This window comes from Leucoraja erinacea, chromosome 33, assembly GCF_028641065.1.
Source record: "Leucoraja erinacea ecotype New England chromosome 33, Leri_hhj_1, whole genome shotgun sequence".
Classification (NCBI taxonomy): domain Eukaryota; kingdom Metazoa; phylum Chordata; class Chondrichthyes; order Rajiformes; family Rajidae; genus Leucoraja; species Leucoraja erinaceus.
The window spans coordinates 13,033,071-13,054,538 of NC_073409.1; the positions used below are offsets into that span (position 1 = coordinate 13,033,071).

At 40.0% G+C, this 21,468-nt stretch overlaps 1 protein-coding gene across 2 annotated transcripts in view; it reads right to left on the bottom strand.

Annotated features, from left to right (window-relative positions):
* spg11 (SPG11 vesicle trafficking associated, spatacsin) overlaps positions 1-21,468 on the bottom strand; it is a 101,922-nt gene that overhangs the window by 19,037 nt on the left and 61,417 nt on the right. For both annotated transcript variants that reach the window (XM_055661384.1, XM_055661383.1), the window contains exons 26-31: positions 17,807-18,007; positions 16,378-16,485; positions 10,115-10,277; positions 5,893-6,107; positions 3,286-4,045; positions 9-157 (exon numbers count right to left, since the gene is read on the bottom strand). In XM_055661384.1, coding sequence (XP_055517359.1) covers positions 9-157; positions 3,286-4,045; positions 5,893-6,107; positions 10,115-10,277; positions 16,378-16,485; positions 17,807-18,007 — 1,596 coding nt within the window. The remainder of the gene's footprint in view (positions 1-8; positions 158-3,285; positions 4,046-5,892; positions 6,108-10,114; positions 10,278-16,377; positions 16,486-17,806; positions 18,008-21,468) is intronic.

Below are 21,468 nucleotides of genomic sequence, written 5' to 3' on the forward strand. Positions count from 1 at the left end.
TGCCATACCTTTGAGAGCTCGTATAAACTAAGAATCTGATGGCAATAACTCTTTCCATGGTGGCTCTTGTTAATGAGAATTTGCACATCCTTAACAACCTGGTCTTTAAAAATGTTGTCTTCCTGGCACTGAACAAATGATGAGGCTGCATTGCTCACTGTCAGCAGAATCAAATAAAGAAAGAAAAACATGATTGCTTATTGATTGTGCAATAAAAAACACGAGAACGTGATTTTAATGCATAAAATCCGGTAGAGCCCAAATCTAGAAGCCAGTCACCTGATGTAACTGTTTAGCAACAAAATATACAAAGTTAATAATCAGATTAAATAAAGAAAATGTACAAAACAATATGCAATTATTATTTTCTAATAATAATAATCATTATTATTAATAATAATAAGAGATTAATAATACTCTCCTGAGCAATTATTGGATGGAAAGCAGAAATTGTCATGACAAAGAATACATCTTAATCTAAACTATGAAAGGACAGAGTTCATCACCTTTCTCTATTTTTATGGCAACTATCTGATATTTCCAAAAGCAGGAAAGTACTGTTAGGAAAATTCTTTCTTGCAGATTATGTTGTAAATCGATCAAATTTGCAACAGAAGCTACTCGGCGGTTTTCTTTGCATTTCCATTTCTGATGCCTCAAAGTCCTTTAAATGTATGTAGAAGAGACTGTTTAGCCACGACAATTTACCAAGAGTTATCAAATCAATTCCCAGTTTTCAGTTCATAGTCTTGTAAATTACAGCACATCAAATGCTTGCTTAAATACTTTGTGTGTGCTTTATTTATTTATAAGGTGGGGGTATTACTGGTATTTACTCCCCACCACCGCCACCTCCATGAATGGCTGCACGTCTTCTGTCAGGGTTCCCTCAGTACCCACCCCGATGTATAGAGTTCCAGGATTTGGAGCTGGTGACTATGAATGAAGGGGCATTTTTTCTTGATATCAGGTGTGTTGAAGAGGAACTATGTAAGTGGAGGGGTTCTCCTGCACCTACTGCCCATACCATTTGTAGCAGTGGCCAGAACTTAAGAGGTGCTTTAGGAGTAGTCTGGGTTAGTAATTCTGGTGCATTTTGTAAATCATTTAAGTATGTTGCTTTGTCATGGAAAAACTCAAGCCTCTGTTGTGCTGTTGGCACTGAACTCATCTAGGCAAGTACAGAATGATTCACCATACACCTAACCTAAACTTTCTGGATGGTAGGAAAGTTTTGGGATGTCAGGATGCAAATCATTTTCTGCAACATACCCAACCTGCTCTTGTAACTGGCATATATTTAGCTGGTAACATTAAACATTTCGTTGATTGGGAATTCTGTGATAGTAAGGCGACTGAATGCCAAAGATACTGATTGTACAATCCCTGGTTAATGAAGGCCATTGCTTGCGCCCATGTTTGAATGCAGCCCTGGTCTAGTTCTCCAGATTATGGACAGTTCTGCTCAAAGAAATACAGTGAATAGGAAGGATCAAACTAAGTTCCTCTATTTCATTTTAAACTCCGCTCGGCTGCCTTTATTCCAAAGTAAATAACCACAGCAAAGGCAATCTCTCTGTGTAATGAAAGTTTGTCAATTAAGATATAATCAGTGCACATCAGCCTCTTTAAGCACTTACATCCTTCCTGCATTGTGTTAACCCTGGATTGTGTGGGTGATGAAGTGGTGGCCTATTTTTATACAGTTCTAGCATAACCTCGATTTATTTTATAGCTCAGCCAACTGTGGAAAGTAACCCAAATGCCATCCTAATAACCTTATCACCAGCCTTGCCACCATCAGAGGTGAACAGAATGCATGGTTTAAATGGTTTAGTTTAGTTTAGAGAGATACACCACGGAAATAGGCCCTTCGGCCCACCGAGTTCGCGCCCACCAGCGATCCCCGCACATTATCACTACCCTACACACACTAGAGACAAATTTACATTTATACCACGTTACAAACCTGTATGTCTTTGGAGTGTGGGAGTAAACCAAAGATCTCGGAGAAACCCACGCAGGTCATGGGGAGAACGTACAAACTCTGTACAGACAGCACTCATAGTCAGGATCGAACCCGGGTCCCTGGCGCTGTAAGGCAGCAACTCTGCTGCTGCGCCACTGTACCGCCCTATGGTGGTTAATTACATTCAAGTCCAATTACCCCAACTAATTTTACCTCATTCACACAAATGTTGTTCACTTCTTGTGTGCTGCTTGAATATGAAATGAACCAGTACCCCAAACTTCTCCAGAGTGCTTTAAAATCAGCAGACTTCTACACATTCAAACTCTTCCACACACTGTTATTGACTATCTGTGAAATCAGTCACATTGTGATCATTATTCCACGCTCAATGACAGGAACATTACCTGTTGGACAGAGTTCATTCTCACAATGATGAACATTAATTGTCCTGACACCAATGAGGAGAGGAAGGATTAAATTGCATTTAGAATTAACAATTAACTGTGGAATTATTTATGCTGTACCCTGAGTCAATGCTCCCTTTACTATCTCTATCAACTTTGCATTTTGAGGCCTCTTAACATGACAAATAAGCACACTGTTTCAAGCTCATCGTTATATCAATACAAACTGAAGAAAATAAACAGAATGAATTGTCAAAGTCTTAAACTCTTGTTGAAGGTTCCGTGATATGGGAGAAGCTATTATAAGCTGTTAAGACATTATTGATGGGGCATAAATTGACATCAACAGGAATGAGGCCATCTTCTCTTCCATTTCCACATCTTTTACCTCCACACCATTTATTTCACACACCCCAAAGTCCAGCACATTGATGGCCATTTTTGAACACCATTAATCTGATTTGCTACTGGACTGTCTGCAAGCACTCTCGTCCAGTTGCTTTGCTATTGAGCAGTTTGGTCCTGGAACACACTAACAGATAATTTTGTGAAATAATATTTGAAACGCACCAGGTTAGGACACAAAGCTTGGAATTGAGTTACTAAGTTCAGACGCTTCTTTCAAAGAGTGAGAAACAAACTGCTGAAGAATCTCAACAAGTTAAGCAGCGTCTGTGGAAGCAAAGGGGTAGTTGTCTTTTTGTGTCAAGACCCTGCTTCAGGGGTCTAGAATCAAGATGTCCGCCATTCCTGTCCCTCCACATTTGCTGCTAAACCTGCCGAGTTCTTCCAGTAGATCGTTCTGATTTGCGGTCTCTTGTGCCTGCCCTTTCAAAGATCCTGGTACAAACACTATAGGCCAAATGGCCTCCTGCAGGAGTTGTAACAATGACAAATAAACTAACTTACAGCTTGGTGTCCTTTTTCGATGGTGTCTCATCTCTCCATTCAAAGCAACATCTGTAGTCAAAAGAATCTTGATTGAAGGGTGGAAATCAGTTGTTTGTGCTTCTCCTGAAGCTAAAGCTCTACAGTGGAGAACTAGTGATAAGTCCTGGTTATAAAATTCAAAGTATCTACAGACTCTACTGGCTTCATGGATGTATCCTCCATCTAATAAATTGCCAATCAAAATATTAAGGGCCTCTTTCTCTGCTGCTCCTAGCCTACATTTGGAAGCCAAGTCCTTGTTTGGAAATCCTTCCAGCCTGAGGTACTTTGATGAGTTCAGAGCCGGCAGGTTTGAGAATAGGAACTCTTTGGTGGCATCTTCAAAGGTAATTTCGCCGCAGATTGAAACCTGCCATGCACACCTTGAAGCTGTGGACATCAGCAAAGTCTGCTCACTGATGTAGCACAACCAAATCCTCTTCTCCACCTCCTCCAGCTGTTCCAAGAGTGGTGGTGTGCTGCTTGACAACCAATGGCCGGCTATCATCAGCAACATGCATTTTTCCTGAATGTCCAGAAGCTTTTCTTTCAAAGGTAATGGCGATTGCGACTTAGTGGACAGCTTATTATTGGCCTGGGACAGGAAGAATTCTGAGGCAACTACATTGGAGATCAAATTCTTTTTGAAACAATCGTGGCACTTTTTCCAAAAATTTATTCTCGTCTCCTTCCTTTGCCACTGACCACGTCGTTTCAAATCTTGTAATTCCTGAGACACCTGTAAGAGAAGAAGAAATTAAGTAATGGATCAAAACACAATATGGAATTTTCTATTTTCGTTAGTTTAGTTTAGAGAATAAGCATGGAAAAAGACCCTTTAGCCCATCGAGATCATGCCGGCCATCACTGATCAGGTAATGGGTGACGTTTCGGGTCTGAAGAATCATCACCCATTCCTTCTCCAGAGATGCTGCCTCACCCCCTGAGCTACTCCAGCATTTTGTGTCCAGCTTCATTATAGAGGTGGTCCATATTGTTCCACTGTTGAGGTAAGATTAAGGTTGTACAGGTTGGTTCAACCTGATGGTTGTAAGAATGTCTTTGACCATTCAGCTGCCCAACTTTCCAGCTGATTATGTCCCACTGTATCTGTACATAGCCTTATTCGTTATCTATGTCTCCCAATGTTTGTGTCTTCTGAAAACCTAGTAATCATAAGCTCTACATTCTGATCCAAGTCATTTGTACATAAAACCAACAAAAGCTGCAGCACGATCCTGTGGTAGACCATGTAACATATTCAGACTTGGAAAAGCATGCATGCACCACCACAAAGTGCCTGCTAGAACCCGACCAATGCCTTGTAGCCCAATGGGCCTGTCCACTGAGTCGATTTTTGAGGCCCGGCAGTCGCCTGAAAAACTGGCTACTGGAAGAGCGGTGGTCAGAGTGGGACGGACACACGCACACACACACACACACCTTCCGTCACCAGTCCGTTATGCAAGCGGGGGACAGGGCAAGTGGGGGGAGCGCTGTCTGAGTGAGATTCACATAGAACAAAGCCAAAGTCATACAGACACACACCACGATGAACAGGAAGGTTGATGATGTCATTCAGGCGGCTAAAGCCAAATGTGCGGTGCGTCCTTTAAAAGAGGGGGGAGAAGGAGTGGAGACAACTTTTAAGAAGCCAGAGATACACGGCTGTGAAGATCGGTGGACATTTAACATTACAGGTCGGTTATCCTTCATTCTGAAAACTACTGCTTATGTTTTTTTCCCAATGAAACTCACCGGTTAGCACCGGCTATAACCTACGAGAAGATTCAACCTCCTGGTAACCTCCTAACAGATAGAGAATTCTTGCTACTCCATGGCGGCTTCATTCTAGTCGCCGCACATTTTTCAACATGTTGAACAATTAGCGGCGACTACAAGGAGGCCGCGACTAGATCCCAGAATGCGGGATCTCCTCACGATCATGAAGGCGACTCCCCGGCAACTGACCCGCAAACATGTGGCGGCTGCATAATCTCCTGCAGTCGCTTAAAAAGCGCCTAAGTGGGACAGGTCCATTACCCTCTGGGCTAGCCTACCATGTGAGACTTTGTCAAAAGTCTTATTACAGTCCATACAGATAACATCTACCTTCATCAATCTTCTTGGTTACCTCAATACTCAGTCAAATCAGTGAAACCCACGGTAGTCAGGAATGCTGTTAACCAGTTGGTAGATTAAACCAAGGCCCTCTCGCATAGTCAGAAAATGGCATTATCTTGAGGAGTAGGGCAACTCTCCTCAACATCCAGGCCAATATATATCCCTCTCACATATGGTCAGTATCCAATTGTATTTGTCACGAATGCCAACCATATGCTTCATTTATAACTGGCTACATTTCAAGCTGTACTGTAAAGCACTTTGTATTGTCCTGAAATACAATCATTTATTTTTGGTTCTAATCTAATCTAAGGAACTTTCCAATCAGAATTAAATCTATGAACAGCTCTTGTTCCATCGATACCCTCTACTGAGAAAACAATGAATATGACCAAAACCAAGGCATTTAAACCTAATTTATAGTTTTGTCCTATGATCAAACTAAATGAACAAAAACATCACCTCATCAACAAGCAAGTTGTCCACCGTCAACTCGGCAAGATCAGCCACCTGCCTCGCAAGAACAAAGAGTCCTTTCTTCTGCAACTGGTTCAGAATATTCCCACACACATACTGTAGGGTTTCCACACTGCAGTCAGAGAAGAGCGAGTGATCGATGGAGATTGACGTTTCCTGCAGGAGATGAGCAAGTTGGCTCAGTTTTTGGAAATCCGGACCTAATTATGAGAGACAAACCTTCAATTATTCATTGCAACATAAATTAGATGTGAACATTTTAAAATGTTTTAATTTATTTAATTTTTATTTTATTATTTATTTCGAACAGAATAAAATAAAAAGCAAATGTGAAACAGCATACAAAAAACAAAACAAGAATATTTATAAAGTGTCATAAACAATATCTATAAATAAATGAAATCGTATGTGTCCGAAAAGGAGCAGGAATAAGCCCGAAAGCTTATTAATTCCCACCCCTTATTCAACTGCTTGCAATTATCTTATACAAATTTAGCAGCTTAACACCATATGTACACCAGCCACTATATGTACACCAAATTATTTACATTTATATACTACTCAATTGGAATATTTATCAAGTAACAACGTTCCATTATCCTGAGGAAAATAAGACAATAATGTGGAATAAACTTTGAGGTAACTATTTATTTATGGGGGTTGGTACAACCTACAAAACTGGTAAAAAGTTTTCACCGTTTTTCAATATCCTGTTGTCCAATGATGACGTCCAACAATGCTGGAAGGGGCTTTTTTTTTAGATTAAAAATATCATTTTATACTGTACAAATTAATATCAAAATCATTTAGCTTGTTATTGTTATATCTGCCTGAGACAAATGCTGTATTAAAAAAAATACAATTAACTGCATTTGTCCAATAACAAAATGTACTGCTGAAGTTTTACACAAAGTTAATATTGGGCAACTGGTGGAGATGCTGTGACTTTAACAAAGCCTCAAGGTGCCAAGAGGACACAAAGTGCTGGAGTAACTCAATGGGTTAGGCAGCACCTCTGGAGAACTTGGAAAGTTTTGGGCTGGGATCCTTTATCAGACTCCAGTTGCTTGTTTCTGCAAGGTGGGCTCACAAAAATTGTCGTTTCACTTTCTTCAATAGAGGTGAAATTGAAAAAAAAAAGTTACCAGAAAAGGAAAAAATGCCATATGACTGATAGGGTTACCCAACCTTGAGACTATCAGAGATATTTATAAAAATTGTTCCAGAACTCCTTCATTGTAACAATGTGAAAATAAATATGATGTCTCCCCCAGGAGATCACGAGGTTCTTGGGGTGGAGAGGGGTGATAGCGGTATAAAGGGGAGGGTAGTGTCTTGTGTTCTGTGTCTTGTGTCTACTGTTTGTGGGTAAGTGTGTCTGTTTAGTGTTCAGCCATGAGCGAATGGCGGTGCGGGCTCGATGGACCTGGTGGTCTGCTCTCGCACCTACTTTCTATGTTTCTATGTTTCTATGTCCGTATAGTTATATGAGGGTAACAATTGGAGAGTGTTTTGCCTGATTTTCAGGCACAATTTCTGTGACTGTTGTGCGGCAGTAACACAGACATCACCATCAATGGGATCGAGTATCAGCCTGTGATTGAATTATAAAGGATATCTCTGCATTGCTGACCACTACACAAGCTAAGACACCCAGTAAACTCATGTTTTGCACTGGTTTAACCATTATTGGCTGTTAAATGGCACCACTGGAGATCACAAGGAGTAATTTTTGTAAACCTACTTAAAACATCAGTGAGTAGAATCACTTCTTGCCTCCGCATCAGAACCATGTGCTACTCCTGCCACACACGCACTCCATGTCTTGGTCCCTCTCTAGTCTCCCACTTTATCCCAGAAATGCCCGAATCCAGCACCCAGTTAGTTAATGTTGGTCCTCCACAGAATGGATGAATTTGTTCCTGGGCTGAGCTAATGGTTACAGCAAGCCTGCCATCTACTGACGGTGTGTGAAGACAAGCATAGCTTGGTCCTCTCTAGCATTGTTTATGCACAGTGGTTGTTCACACTGTAACTCAACATCGATATTAATTTCTCCTGTTTAAATTACTTGCAGTTTCTGCTTAATTAGAACTTCTATTGCTAAAATAGACAAATTAGACGAGGGTGTCCAAAAGTCAAAGTCAGATTTGAAAGGTCATGAGTACTTATGTAGAATATTATCGAGCTGCAAACACTGGCTGTTCCATTCATTAGCAGAATACAAGGAAAACGTTCTGTGGAGTTTCATTTTGTTACCAGTAACTTATTCAAAAAGTATTTCACATTTGTGAAAAGTTCCAAATGGGGACTTTTCATCCGCTAACAAACCAAAGAAAAGATGAATCTAATCATCATGGGTTCCCTTTCAGCAGAAACTTGGTTTGCAAGCTTTTTGTTCTCCTATAAAAGGTAGAAAAGACGTCTTTGAAATAATTTTAAATGATACCCTATTTGCTGAATAAAGAGGTTACAGTAAGCTATCACCTTCCTGCATGATTCATGACAACTAGAAAATTGCTTCCATATGATTAGATTCTGGTTTATCCTGTAAGAAATTAATTTCCTTGTTCAGGAATCAAAGCTTTTACAAATAATGCAAACCATATGCCATCCTTCTCCTTCAGATGGAAACTGATCTGGGAGCTGTGTGCTGATTTCATTACCTTGCATTTTTCCATTTGATACCAGATTTTATTCACAAGCACAGTAAAGCCGTCCTAGACATTTGCTTAACGGCAAGGTACAAGGGTCATGACAGACAGTACTGAAAAGTGTCAGGCAATTACAAATCAAATGCTGATCCTGGATTCCCACTGAATATGACCCTGGCACAGTCTCCTAGCCTGTCATTTACAAAAATATCTGATTGAAGTCGCTATCACACCTGAAGGAGCGTGAAACACATATAACAGCAGGAGAGCAGTTTAGAAAATCTAACACTGAGACTGTTTAGAAAAATGAGGAATATACGAGGGCACCTTTTTATGGAACAGATATATTGTGATGTATTTCACAAGGTGTTTGAAATGTGAATCAACCGAATATCCCTCACATAAAAGGAATCAGGGAGCCTTCATGGTATTAGGATTATATACAGCTTCCTATTTATTGACAACCAAATTCTTCATTGTCTATGGTCATGACTTGCCCCCAACCTTTTGTCAAAATGATTCAGTTCGGTGTGGGTGCACAACTAGAGTTCACAGATGGTTTGTAGCTTGCTCTATTCTTACCCGACACAAGAGGAAGCACCTGATTGTCATTTTATTTTGTAAGGAACCTAAGGCAGTACAGGAGATTTCATGAAGAAAATGCTCTTCATTTTGACACGCAACTTGCATGTGAGCTGTTTGTAATGTAGGACATGGGTCAGGAAGCTAACAATTGTCGAGAAAAAAAATAGCATCGAGTGTTATGGGTCATATTGTTCCTAAATGCCTCAGGCACTTAGCCTCAGCAATAAGTGGTTTGTTTTTCATGATATACCGCACAGAATGCAAACCTGTGTTTAGCAAGAAATAAGGAAAGCAAACGGTATCATAACCTATTTTACAAAAGAATTGTAGAATAATAATAAAGAACTCCCAATGCAAATGTGTTGGGGCTTATGAAACCACATCTGAAGCAAGGTGTTATTATTCCCTTTATCAGAAGACACGTTTGTCTTAAAGAGAATCTAATATACCTTCCTCGGCAGAGGGAATTAGTTGATGAAGAAAGAGAATTAGACTGGGCATACAACCCTTTGTACAGAGCAATCTATTTGAAATATAAAGTTCTTCAAGCAAATGCTGAGAGGCTAATCTGCTGCAGGAAATATGCCCCTTCACTTAGTAAATGTGCAACCACCTGAGAGTGATGAGAGTAAAACTCCGCTCAAAGGCCCAACATTGAAATGTGGTCCCACCCTAGTGACTTGAGAGTAGTGATGTACTTGAAGGCACCCCAAGAGTTCCCGATGTTAGGGAAGTCCAGGACAAGGGGTCCGCTCAAAGGATAAGGGGGAAATCCTTTAAAACATTGAGAATTCCCCATCCCATTGGCTATAGTGACTTGATCCCTTGTGGCTAAGTATATGGAGAGAAGGCAGGTACGGGATACTTGGATGAAGGCACCCCGAATGGCCTACTCCTGCAAATTTCTATGGTTTCTATGGGGAAAAAGCACTAGGTTAATAAAGATCTCGATTTGCAAACATCTTTACCATTAGATACAAAGGTGTAGTCCACATCAGCCAGTAACTGCAAAAGCTTTCCAAGTTCATACTGTGTTGGACATTGTTGCATCATCAGCTTCAGCAGCAGACTAGCCTGTGACTCCATCCACTCCACTGGAATGTTCGTGTCTGGTTTATCTGCAGCCTTCAGCTGTGGTAAGGAAAATAAAGACTGGTAAGAATCAAGTTCTGTACATCTGGAATATTTTAAGATACTCAGAAACATTCTTATTTTGTTATGACTTTTGCTAAACTATAGGCTTCTGGTGGTCTTGGATTATCACGCACTATCACAATTTTCAGCAGGATGCCCACAACTGCTTAATGTTCCTTCATATCAACAGACCAAATTTTAGGTTAACATATGGAATGTACTGTATATATGGACAATGTAATCAATGCAGCCTTGTTATTCAGCACATAATCTGGTTTAGTCCTGAGAGTGTGATGTTGGCAGCAGGTAATAAAGCTGCTGCCTCACCTTTCCAGGGACCCGGCTTGACCCGGCAAGACCATCCTGGCCTTGGGTGCTGTCTGTGTGGAGTTTGCATGTCCCCTCCATAACTATGTGGCTTTCTTCTGAGTTCTACGGTTTCCTCCCACATCCCAAAGGTATGTTGGTAGGTAAATTGGCTGTTGTAAATTATACCTTGATGTATGCAATTTACACAAAGAGTTAATAGGGAGACGATGGGCATATGAAAAACATGCAAGTTGCAGGATAGAGGTAGTTGAAGAAAAGAGCAATGGGATTAATGATTGCCCTGGGAACTGGCATGGAGCTCATGATTTAAATGGTTTTCTTCTGTGTTGTTGTAAGTATAATAAAGATTACACATTGTGACTAAAAATGACATTCAATATAATTCTGCCTGAATTGTACTTTAAAATTATAACATCAGTTATCGCTAGGAAACAATCCATAATTCTATTTCGGTGTAAAATATCTATGGACTTTTCTTCAAAGGATATTTGCAAGGTGATTTCCCAACTTGGTGACAAACAACTGTGTAAATATCTACCAGGCGCAAAATTAACACTGCACCAAATGAAGCTCAATATCTGCCTAATCTTCTGTACTTCCCTTCAAAACGGTGATTACCCACTGACTATGCTGTAAAATGGCAATTCACTGAATAGGATATACTATTAAAGGATGGTAAGTTATCAAACCAGCGCCATCCATTGTTAGATTCTGCAGTCCACTATCTGAAGTTCAAGATGGTTACACAACATCTGTGGAGATCCGGGTCATGGCAAGGTCGCAAGTGGATATCATGGAACCATTAAGCACACAAGAAGCCATTTGCCGGACAAACCAAATTGTCCCCCACACTGTTTTTTTCCCCATCTCTCTGCACTTTATTCCCCTTTGGAATCTATCCAATCTAATCCAAGCACCACATCATGAAGATGTCAAGACCTTGGAGCAGATGCAGATAAAAATCATTGGACTAGTTCAATGGATAAAGGATTAACATCGACAGACAAATTAGGGATTGTTCTCCTTAGAGCACAAGAGAATAGATGGTTTCAGTCAAAATCAAGAGGGGATTACACTCAAAAAGGGAAACCATCAACAATTTCAACTTTTCACAGATTTTAATGAGCCATTATTTTGAACTGCTGTGGTCTTTCTGGTGAAGATATGTCTTGATGGTATCGTGACAGGAATTTCAGCATTTAAACACAGTGACCAAGAAGGAATGGCAATATATTTGTCAAGTCAGGAAGGCGTGTGCAAAGAGAACCAGAGACAACTGGTTGTAGAAAGCTTATATTGTGCCATGAACAATTAGTATCTGGAATTTGCTGCCTGTTGAATGGTGGAAACAGAGAAACCATGTTGAATTTGATATAAGAATTTTGTTTGTCTCTTCTTTCTTTCCTCCCCAGGCCATTTTATTAAAAAATAATTGTTTGTCATCTGTATTAATGTGTGTCATCTGTATTATAAGAGAAAGTAGGGGGCATGTAAATTTGCAAATGACACCAGAATTGTAGATATGGTGGACTGAGAAGATGGTTGCTTCAGGTTTCAAGAGTGTAGGTCAACAGGAAGAATAGTAAGAGAATTGGTTGATGGTTTTAACTCTGTCATATGCTTTGGGAAGTTAAACTAGTGCAAGACATTCACACCGGACAGCAGAGCCCTAGGGAATGTTGTTGAACAATCAGATTTTAGGGTACGCAGGGAGGTGAAGGCGGCGTATGAAGAAGGTGAAGAAAGTGTATGACACGCTTGTCTTCATTGACTGAGGTACTAAGTACAAGAGTCGGGACATCGTTTTACAGCTGTACAAAATGGTTGTGTGTGTGCGTGCGTGCGTGCGTGTGTGTGTGTGGAGTTCTGGATGCCACACTATGGCAAATATATAATTATGCTAAAGGGGATGCAGAAAAGATTCACAAGGATATTGCCTGGATTGGAGAGCTTGAGATCTAAGGAGAGGCTGAAGCAAAGGAGGCTGAGAAGTGAAATGATAGATAGAAACATAGAAATTAGGTGCAGGAGTAGGCCATTCGGCCCTTCGAGCCTGCACCGCCATTCAATATGATCATGGCTGATCATCCAACTCAGTATCCCGTACCTGCCTTCTCTCCATATACCCCCTGATCCCCTTAGCCACAAGGGCCACATCTAACTCCCTTCTTAAATATAGCCAATGAACTGGCCTCAACTACCCTCTGTGACACCAATTCACCACTCTCTGTGTGAATATATGTTGAACAACATGTTGAACAACTCGTACTCATCAACCTCTCCTTTTCTCTCGTAGTTCATGTTGAGTCCACTGTGTACAATTCCCTGATTGATGGCAAACGCCAGTCTGCTGATAATAGATTTGCAGATGAAGTTACGATGGATATGAAGTTGGATATGGTTACGCCAATAAGAGTGATGGTCTTTATCTAGTCTCCAAGACCTCACTCATGAGGCAGCTTCAAGAAGAACAGTGCCAGGAATTGGCAGAATTCAGCGGCAGACATGTAACGTGTGCATCTCAAATGCCAACATGCCAACTGAGGAGCCTGAAGTGCTGAAACGAGAACGCAGTGTTAATATGGAAACTGATCTGGTAATGAATTTCACTGGATATAATATTAAAACCAGCTTCTCTGACCATTTTTTCTGCTGTTCTTTGTTTATTCTGGAAAGGAGCCAGGAATGAAAACCATGTCATCACAGATGGCATGAAGCCGGGGTTATTATGAGGAGGATCTGGAAATCAGCCAGGCCATGCATCTGGTAATATTTTAACATTGTTCCTTAACCTTTGAATGAATCCACCAGTCTGAAGAAGGGTCTCAACCCAAAATGGCACCTATTCCTTTTCTCCAGAGATGCTGCCTGGCCCGCTGAGTTACTCCAGCATTTTGTGTCTATCTTCAGTTTAAAGGAAAAGCCACGTAAAGGGAAGGGAACATACAGTAAAGGGAACTTCACTGTATTCCATAACCCAGCTTCAGAATCCTTTGTCATATACTGTATACTAATACATGAGCAGAAACAGCCACGTTGTAGCTCTGTGAGCAGTTAAATGTAATGTGGATCTTGCTGCATCACTGATAATCGACTCACCCACTACTTGGCATGGTAGAAATGATTCACTACACATGAAATTTGGCAGAGCTTTCCTGTCTGGTGAAAAAGTTTTCATACGCTAAATAATCCAAGTTTAACTACGCAAGTGTCCTTTCCTTGAAAGGCTAAGTGCCATTATGTAACAATCTTTCAAAAATCCATCACATATCTTGTACAATCCAGTTAAAAACAAATAGTAGTGTGGATGCAGCACTTAGAAATATACCTCAAACTACTGGTGTGCACTGAATTGTATACAGTTAAATTATGTTTATATTGGGGCCGTGTTCATTGGGAAATTCTGAGGATGACATATTGACATCGTGGAATATTTGTACCTTTTTATATGTACTGCAGCTTTGACAGGGATGATGTTCCAGTTACCCACCATTCAAACAAAACACCAACATTAACTATCACCCTGCAATCCTTTGTATTGTTAGGCAATACTCAATCATACAAATAACTCGTGTTAATGTGCACAAGGGCGTCACGGGTTATGGGGAGAAGGCAGGAGAATGGGGTTGAAAGGGAACGATAGATCAGCCATGAATGAATGATGGCGTGGATTAGACGGGCTGAATGGCCTAACTCTGCTCCTATGGCTTATGAACCTACGAAGGACCCCATGTTGAATATTGAGAACTAAGAAAATTACAAATGCTTCAAATGTACGTGCATTAATAGAATTTCTGCTGGATCAAATTTACAAACGTGGCTCTCTTGCTGAAACGGCTGAGTCTAATACATTTCCTAACTTAAATGGTTATCCTACACTCTTTGAAACACCAGATCAGGCCCAGAATGGGCCAGCGAGTGAACAACAGGAAAGTTGATATCTCATGGATCTCTTAGGAGCCTTTAAGACATGGGAAACATATTTAGAACAATTTATGAAGTGCTCAGAGTGAACAATTGCTTCCTTGTCATGTAATTTGATATGAGAAAGGGGATGGGGAAAGAAAGAGTTTTTCCATACAGTTGCTATTCTTCAGTTAATGCTGCCAAATTCAATGATCTTTAAACATATAAAGTTCAATTGTTAAATATAGCTTGACATCAATTCTTCCTGCAATTCCACCCCCACCCCCCTTAACTTTCTTTCTGAGAACCAGAAATTAGTGACGATGGCCTCTCTCAGCATGCTGACAGGCCCATGGGCAATGTACCCCATCTATTTCCTGCATCTCTTCTCTCAATGCATCTCTTCCTGGCATGATCAGAGATAGGATTCTTCTCAACCTCATCTTCCACCTCTCCCGGCTCCATGTTCAACCAATCATCCTTCACGATTTCTGCCACCTTCAATGAGATTCACCACCACGCCACCTTCCCACTTGTTTTCCCATTCAGCACTGAAGGGCCCATGCCCTTCACAACTGCCTGGTCTACTCTTCTATATCTACCATTCCACCTCATAGCTCGTCCCAATACAATCAGAGGAGATGCAGCTGTCTCTTCTGATCTGTCTCTTTACCTTGTCTTGACCCACCATTCGACGACCCAATCTGTGAAGTTTCAGAATAATTTGCCTTTCTTCAAACTTGCACTGACTACTCTCCACTGATGTACCCAAATGCAGATGAGATCACCACTATGCAGAGTGACTGCATTCAGCCCATAAGAGTGACCCTGAACTTGTCATTTTAATTCTCTACCCTGACCTATCTGCCATATACTACACTGATACTACAAAGCCCAATGCAAGTCTGAGAATCTCGGCACGCTGAAACCTCAGGGGGACAATGCTAAATGCTAAACAACTGCATCTACTAATCTTACATCTAGGCAAGAGTTTTTTTTTGCCTTTGAATTATTGATAAACAGAAAGGTTGAATGGCAGGCACACAAATAAAATATAATCCTCACACAAGTAGTTTTGCATGTGTATGCATGTAAACAGAAGTCACTTGCAGTGCTAAGCAATTTTAAAGCTGTAGTTTGCAGGAGCACCAGATTCAAATTAATTGAAAGTTATGAATTGCTCTTTACAAGTTTAAGAGATAAGATAATGAAATAGTAAAATAAAACATTGGACAGATGTTTAATGGTTTGTGGGTTTTACTCCCAAATTTCTAGATATGTCAGAGATGCACATTTTGTGTTTTCTTGTGTGTAGGACTTAGGTGTCGAAGGGCACTGCACTCAAGTCCCACATACTCATACTTACTTTATCAGCCAAGTATGTTTTGTAACATACGAGTAATTTGATGTGCCATACAGTCATACTTATACTACACATGGGAAAACACAAAGTGTGCATCTCTGATTAATGGCCCTGTCCCACTTTCCCAAGTTACTCACAAACTCTCCCGAGTTTTCCCCTTGATTTGAACTCGGAGAATTACGGTAACAGGTACTCGGGGCTATTTTTTTCAAAAACTCGTGGGCATTTTTAAACATGTTGAAAAAACGTCTCGACTTACCTGATGCCCCGAGTTCCTACGGCTGGCATTACGAGCCACTACGAAACATCTACGGACTCCTACGGACTCGCTACCGATATTACTCGACATTGCCCTAGTTCGAATCAAGGGGGAAACTCGGGAGAGTTCGTGAGTAACTCGGAAAAGTGGGACAGGGCCTTTATTGCAGCTTATGTTCTGTTCTGCTTTAAGACAAGGCAGTTCAACTGACACAGAAAGATGATATATTGTAGACTCACAGACACAAGACATTTTTGGAATTCTTGAATCTTCAATGTTGCTTCTTGGTAATTTTTGTTTTCTGTGCAAAGTTTATACATCTCCAGCATGCAGACCCAGGGACAGTCCTTCAAAAAACAAAAATCAAGTTAAGTTAACTAGGGGAAAAATACACTCTTTTATTAATGTCTGAAATTTATAACATTGGGTGTCAAGTTCAGCTACAAACCAAGCAATGTATTTTTGTCTACAAAACTGATGTACAATACGAGCAGTGAAAATGCTATAGAGCGACAGGTTTATGCATAACATTGTAGACAAACTGCAAACTCACAAAGTAAGCAACAAGATAAATGAACAAATGATCCATCATTTTGGCGATATTGACCAAGGGAGGAAAGTTGGTCAAAGAGCTCTCATCTGCAAATACTGTCTTGGGGTTTTCAACATCTCTTAGCACAACAGAACTGTTTCAGAGATATTGTTTCAGCAATATGTAGTTTCTGCAATCGGATGCGTCTCCTTTATTAACAGTCACAATTACAATACCTTTGAGATTTTCTGTCACATTTTCCTCTTCCTGTCATGGGAGATAAGGCTGTGAACTTTCACTTCCTTGTCTGCAAGTTTTAGAATTTGAACTCCATTTGAATTAGCATTCCATACTCACTATTTGGTAATCATTCCTTTCCAGAGGTTTGTAAATTGCCCGACACTGGCAATAAAGTCATACAAAAGGATCAGTTTGTTTCCCTCCACGATATGAGCGCAAGTCACAAAATGCTGGAGAGACTCTCTGGATCAGGCAGCTTGTCTGGAGAACATGGATGGGTGACATTTCGGGTCTGGACCCTTCCTCAGACTCGCAGAGTGAGATGCTGCCAGACCCGCTGATTTATTCCAGCATTTTGCGTATATCTTTGGTATAAACCAGCACCTGCAGTTCCTTTATATTACATATTATCAATCGATCTTTATTTCCAATTTCCAGCAGTCCGCAATATTTTCTTTTGTAATTTCAAATGATCCACTTTGCTCAGTAAAGTCGGCTATCCCAACAGAACGAATTAAATGATAATTCAGGTGGTTGGCAAAGTCAAGCAGCATGGAGACCCACTAGGCTGTCTTTCTATGCTTTGATAAACTTTTCATATATACTGGCCAAGATATTCCAGATCAAAGTACATTGAAAAACATGTCAAAATGCTTGCTGTAGATCAAAAATAAACCAGAAAATGCTGGAAACGCCCAATAGCATCCACATAGCAGAGCTAATGTTCCAGATCGATGGCATTTTGCTATAACAGATGTCACCGACCTATTATGATGAAAGGTCATCACCTTCAAATATTCAGCCCATTTCTTTCTCCACAGACACTGTCTAAACTGCTGAATATTTCCAACGTTTTACATTTTTATTTCCAATGAAATATATGCATCACCCACTACCTTCTGAAAAAGTTGAAATCCTCGGACAAGTTGTTTACTTTTCCTTCTTCCCAACAGCACCTTCCACATCAGCGACAGATCGTGGAGATTCCACTCGTGGTACTCCACCGAATCATCAAGGTGTTTTGTAACTTCAGAGATGGTCACATTATCAGAGGACATCACAATCCAAACACAAAGACACTGAAGAACATCAGTTTCCTGTGAATGAGAGGGAGAGTAATTCCTCACTGCAGCACTGGAATAGAGATAGCGCTGAAGGCTAAAACCATTACCTCTCGAGTCATAGATTTTCCTGCCCCCAGCTTAATCCAGATCTATACAGTGATGGAGGCTGAGGGGCGACCTTATACAGGTTTATAAAATAATGAAGAGCACAGATAAAATGAATGGTCTGTTGTTTTTCCAGGGTAGGGTAGTGTAAAAAGTAGAGGACATAGGGTTAAGGTGAGAGGGGGAAGACTTGAGCTCAGGGGCAAAGTTTTCACCCTGAGGTGTGGGGTGTAAGGAAGTGGCTGTCAGAGTAAGTAGTAGAGTCAGATACAATTGCAATGTTTATAAGACACTTAGTCAGTTTCATGTAAAGGAAAGGTTTGGTGGGGATGCGGTCCAAAGGCAGGCAAAGGCTCAGGAAGGCACCTTGATCATAATATAAAGTTGTGCAGAAGGGCCTGCTTCCGTCCTGTGTAACTCTATGACTGGAGTCACTTAATCCCATCTTCCTGCCTCACCTCATGAATACATTCTGTGGTGATTAAGTAGAAATCCAGACTAAATTATCTGTCAGATAAATTCAAATCCCATCACCTCTGTAGACAATGAAATTTAAAAACATAAAATATTATTGTCATGTAGATGATCGCCTCAGTTGAATTCTTTAATATCATTTTTATAGCTCTCAGAAAAAGTTAGTTATGATAAAGGGTCTCATATAAAAGTTCATGAGTCTCTAAATTTAAATTTCATGAATTTTCCATATGGGCTTTAATAGGAAAATGTTTAAACGTTAGAAAGTGTCATCAATAATAAGACTACATCAGCAATTTATCTGTTAGTTGACGGATCATGTGTGGCACAATGAAAACTTTGCTTTATATAATGAGGATTTATCGACATAAGCACTTCCTTTCAATGATGAATGTTCTAGTAAAGATCAGTTCAGACAAATTTTAAATCGTTTCATACACAGATTTGACTGGAGACCAAGGTCACTGAATTACGTGGATTCCATATGTAGCTAAGTTTCTCCAGACTAGTGATATTCCATAAATCTGTGAGGAAGCATTCTAAATTTGTATTAGGACGTTTTTCCTTGAATATGATATTCTGTCACACCTATGGAATATCAGGTCATTTACTTTAAGATGCTGTGATTAAGTAAAGTTTAGTTCTCAAGGGCTTAGGTCCCAGAGAGCATATTCTGAAAATGTGATTTCAACACAGTTGAAGCCTCTGCCCTTGTTCGGTCTCACTTTGGGACAATAGGCTCCGTTGTCACATTTGTGAGAGCGAGGGTGGGGTGTGATATCAAGAGGTCAGAAGGATGCAGCTGCCCAGGAAGTCAACATGAGGACAGCTAGATTATTTACAATGCAAGGCAGCTCTTGGGCAGAGAGCTGGGGACAAGAGAGAGGTCAAGTCCTTGGCTTCCTGGTGGGAAGCTGAAAGGTCAAGAGTAAACTCAAGTGGAAGTCAGACACAGGGTTAATAAAAAAACTTTTACATGTTTGCACCAACTATTTACAAGTGAGGGTAGCAGGCGAAAACAGACAGGATGTGAGGGAAGCTATATAACATTCAAACACATAAGGACATGTTGTAATTCACTCATAATTATTTCTAAGTTAAAACAGAAAGGATAATTCCGGATGCAACATGTTGTCAAATTGCAGCAGGCTTTTAAACAAACTATTTCTCTATTTTATGCAAAGGTTGAGAGATTAGCTTGTTTTCAATTGATATGTACACCAAATCTTATTTTAATATGTATTCAGTACTAATAACTGGAATGAAAGTCAAATTATTTGGAGATTATAATTTCATACTGCGTCAGAGTTCAACAATTCAAATTATTTCTCAGTAATGTCTAGAAAGTACACCATCTGACAATCTGGGTCTCATAGAGGCTCACCAAGTTTAAAAAGCATGTTCCTCTACAATGCCACATTAATCCACTCTAGTTCTCAAATGAACTAAATGCTCTCCCAGGGAATCCAGGAGAGGTGAGAGGTGAGTTTCCATTGTATTACACATCCTGAAAAATATGTAGTCAAACAGTGCTCTACGTGTTGCCAATTCTCCACGTTGCAAGGTTAAAACAAAAATGCCTGGCTTTGATTATCAGAATACAATTATAATTACATACAATCCTTGTGATGTGATTTCAAACAAGGGCAATCTGATGGAAATTACTGAGTAATAGGCTATTTGTTTTTTTTCTAAAGTCGTAAATACCAGCTGAAAGTCAGGGTCATTCTACAGGATAATGCAGTGATTGAAGAAAGATTGCTTAAAGCCATGTAACTATTACATCGTATTAAACCAAGATCATGTCTCTCTAGTGGGTTTTAGGAGATCCATATCAGCATATTCAACAATGGAAGGGGATGTGAGCTAATGTTTGGGTAATGTTTTGGAGCAATGTCCCAGTCAATGTTTAACATTCAATCAAAAAAAAATGATCTAGTCATTTTAACAAGAGGTGATTTAGAGAACTTACCATGTTCAAATTGGCTACCATGTTTCCTGTAAAAGTGACTACACTGCATAAAATATTTTCAGAGATCCAGAAATCAAGAAATGAGCCCCATAAACGCAAGAGTTTCCTTTTTCAGTTTCTTCCACATATTTGTAACAATGGTTTTAGTATGAATATTTAATTCAGCAAGAAAAATCTGACCTTATGCTGAGACTGAAAATTGGTGCCCAATTTGCTTTCATTCTCTTTTACACGGACAGATAAGCATAACTATTCAAAAGTCATCAAAAAACATTAGATAAACGCTTAATCAAGCTAATGCCATTATTCAATTCTGTATTGGTGGCAATCTCCAGATGATTAAATTTACCGGATGGCACCCACTACAAAGGTATTGTGAATGAATAGACTACTATCATTCTCGTTAAGGAATGCAAATATGTTCGGGTCAATCCTGCACATATATACATTGGTTAAATAGAATTTCTTGGCAATTAGAAACAGGTTTTGAGAAAAGACAAACAGTTCACTAAGAATCTATGGACTGAATTTATTGATCACAGAATACGTATACAGCAGCACCTGTGAAGTGTGAAAAACAGTGTTAATGTTTCAGCTTGGCTTTTCTTCCAAATTGGCCAGGTCCGACCCAAATTTGAAAGGCTGATTATCTGAAATTGTTGAATTCAGTGTCAAGTCTCAGTCATGTGTAAACAGAGTAGGAACATGAGGAGCCCATATGACATGAAGAAATTGAACATCCTTTCCTTCTCATTAAAATCAACAAGGGCCTACTCCATATTGTGAAACAGTGACCTCTGGTTCTTAGACTCCTTAATCAGGAGAAACATACTCCCTACATCTGGCTTGTGGAGAATTTTATAAATTTCAATGAGATCTCCTTTCACTTTTTCTAAACTCTCTAGAATACACGCCCAGTCAGTTCAATTCACCCTCATATAGC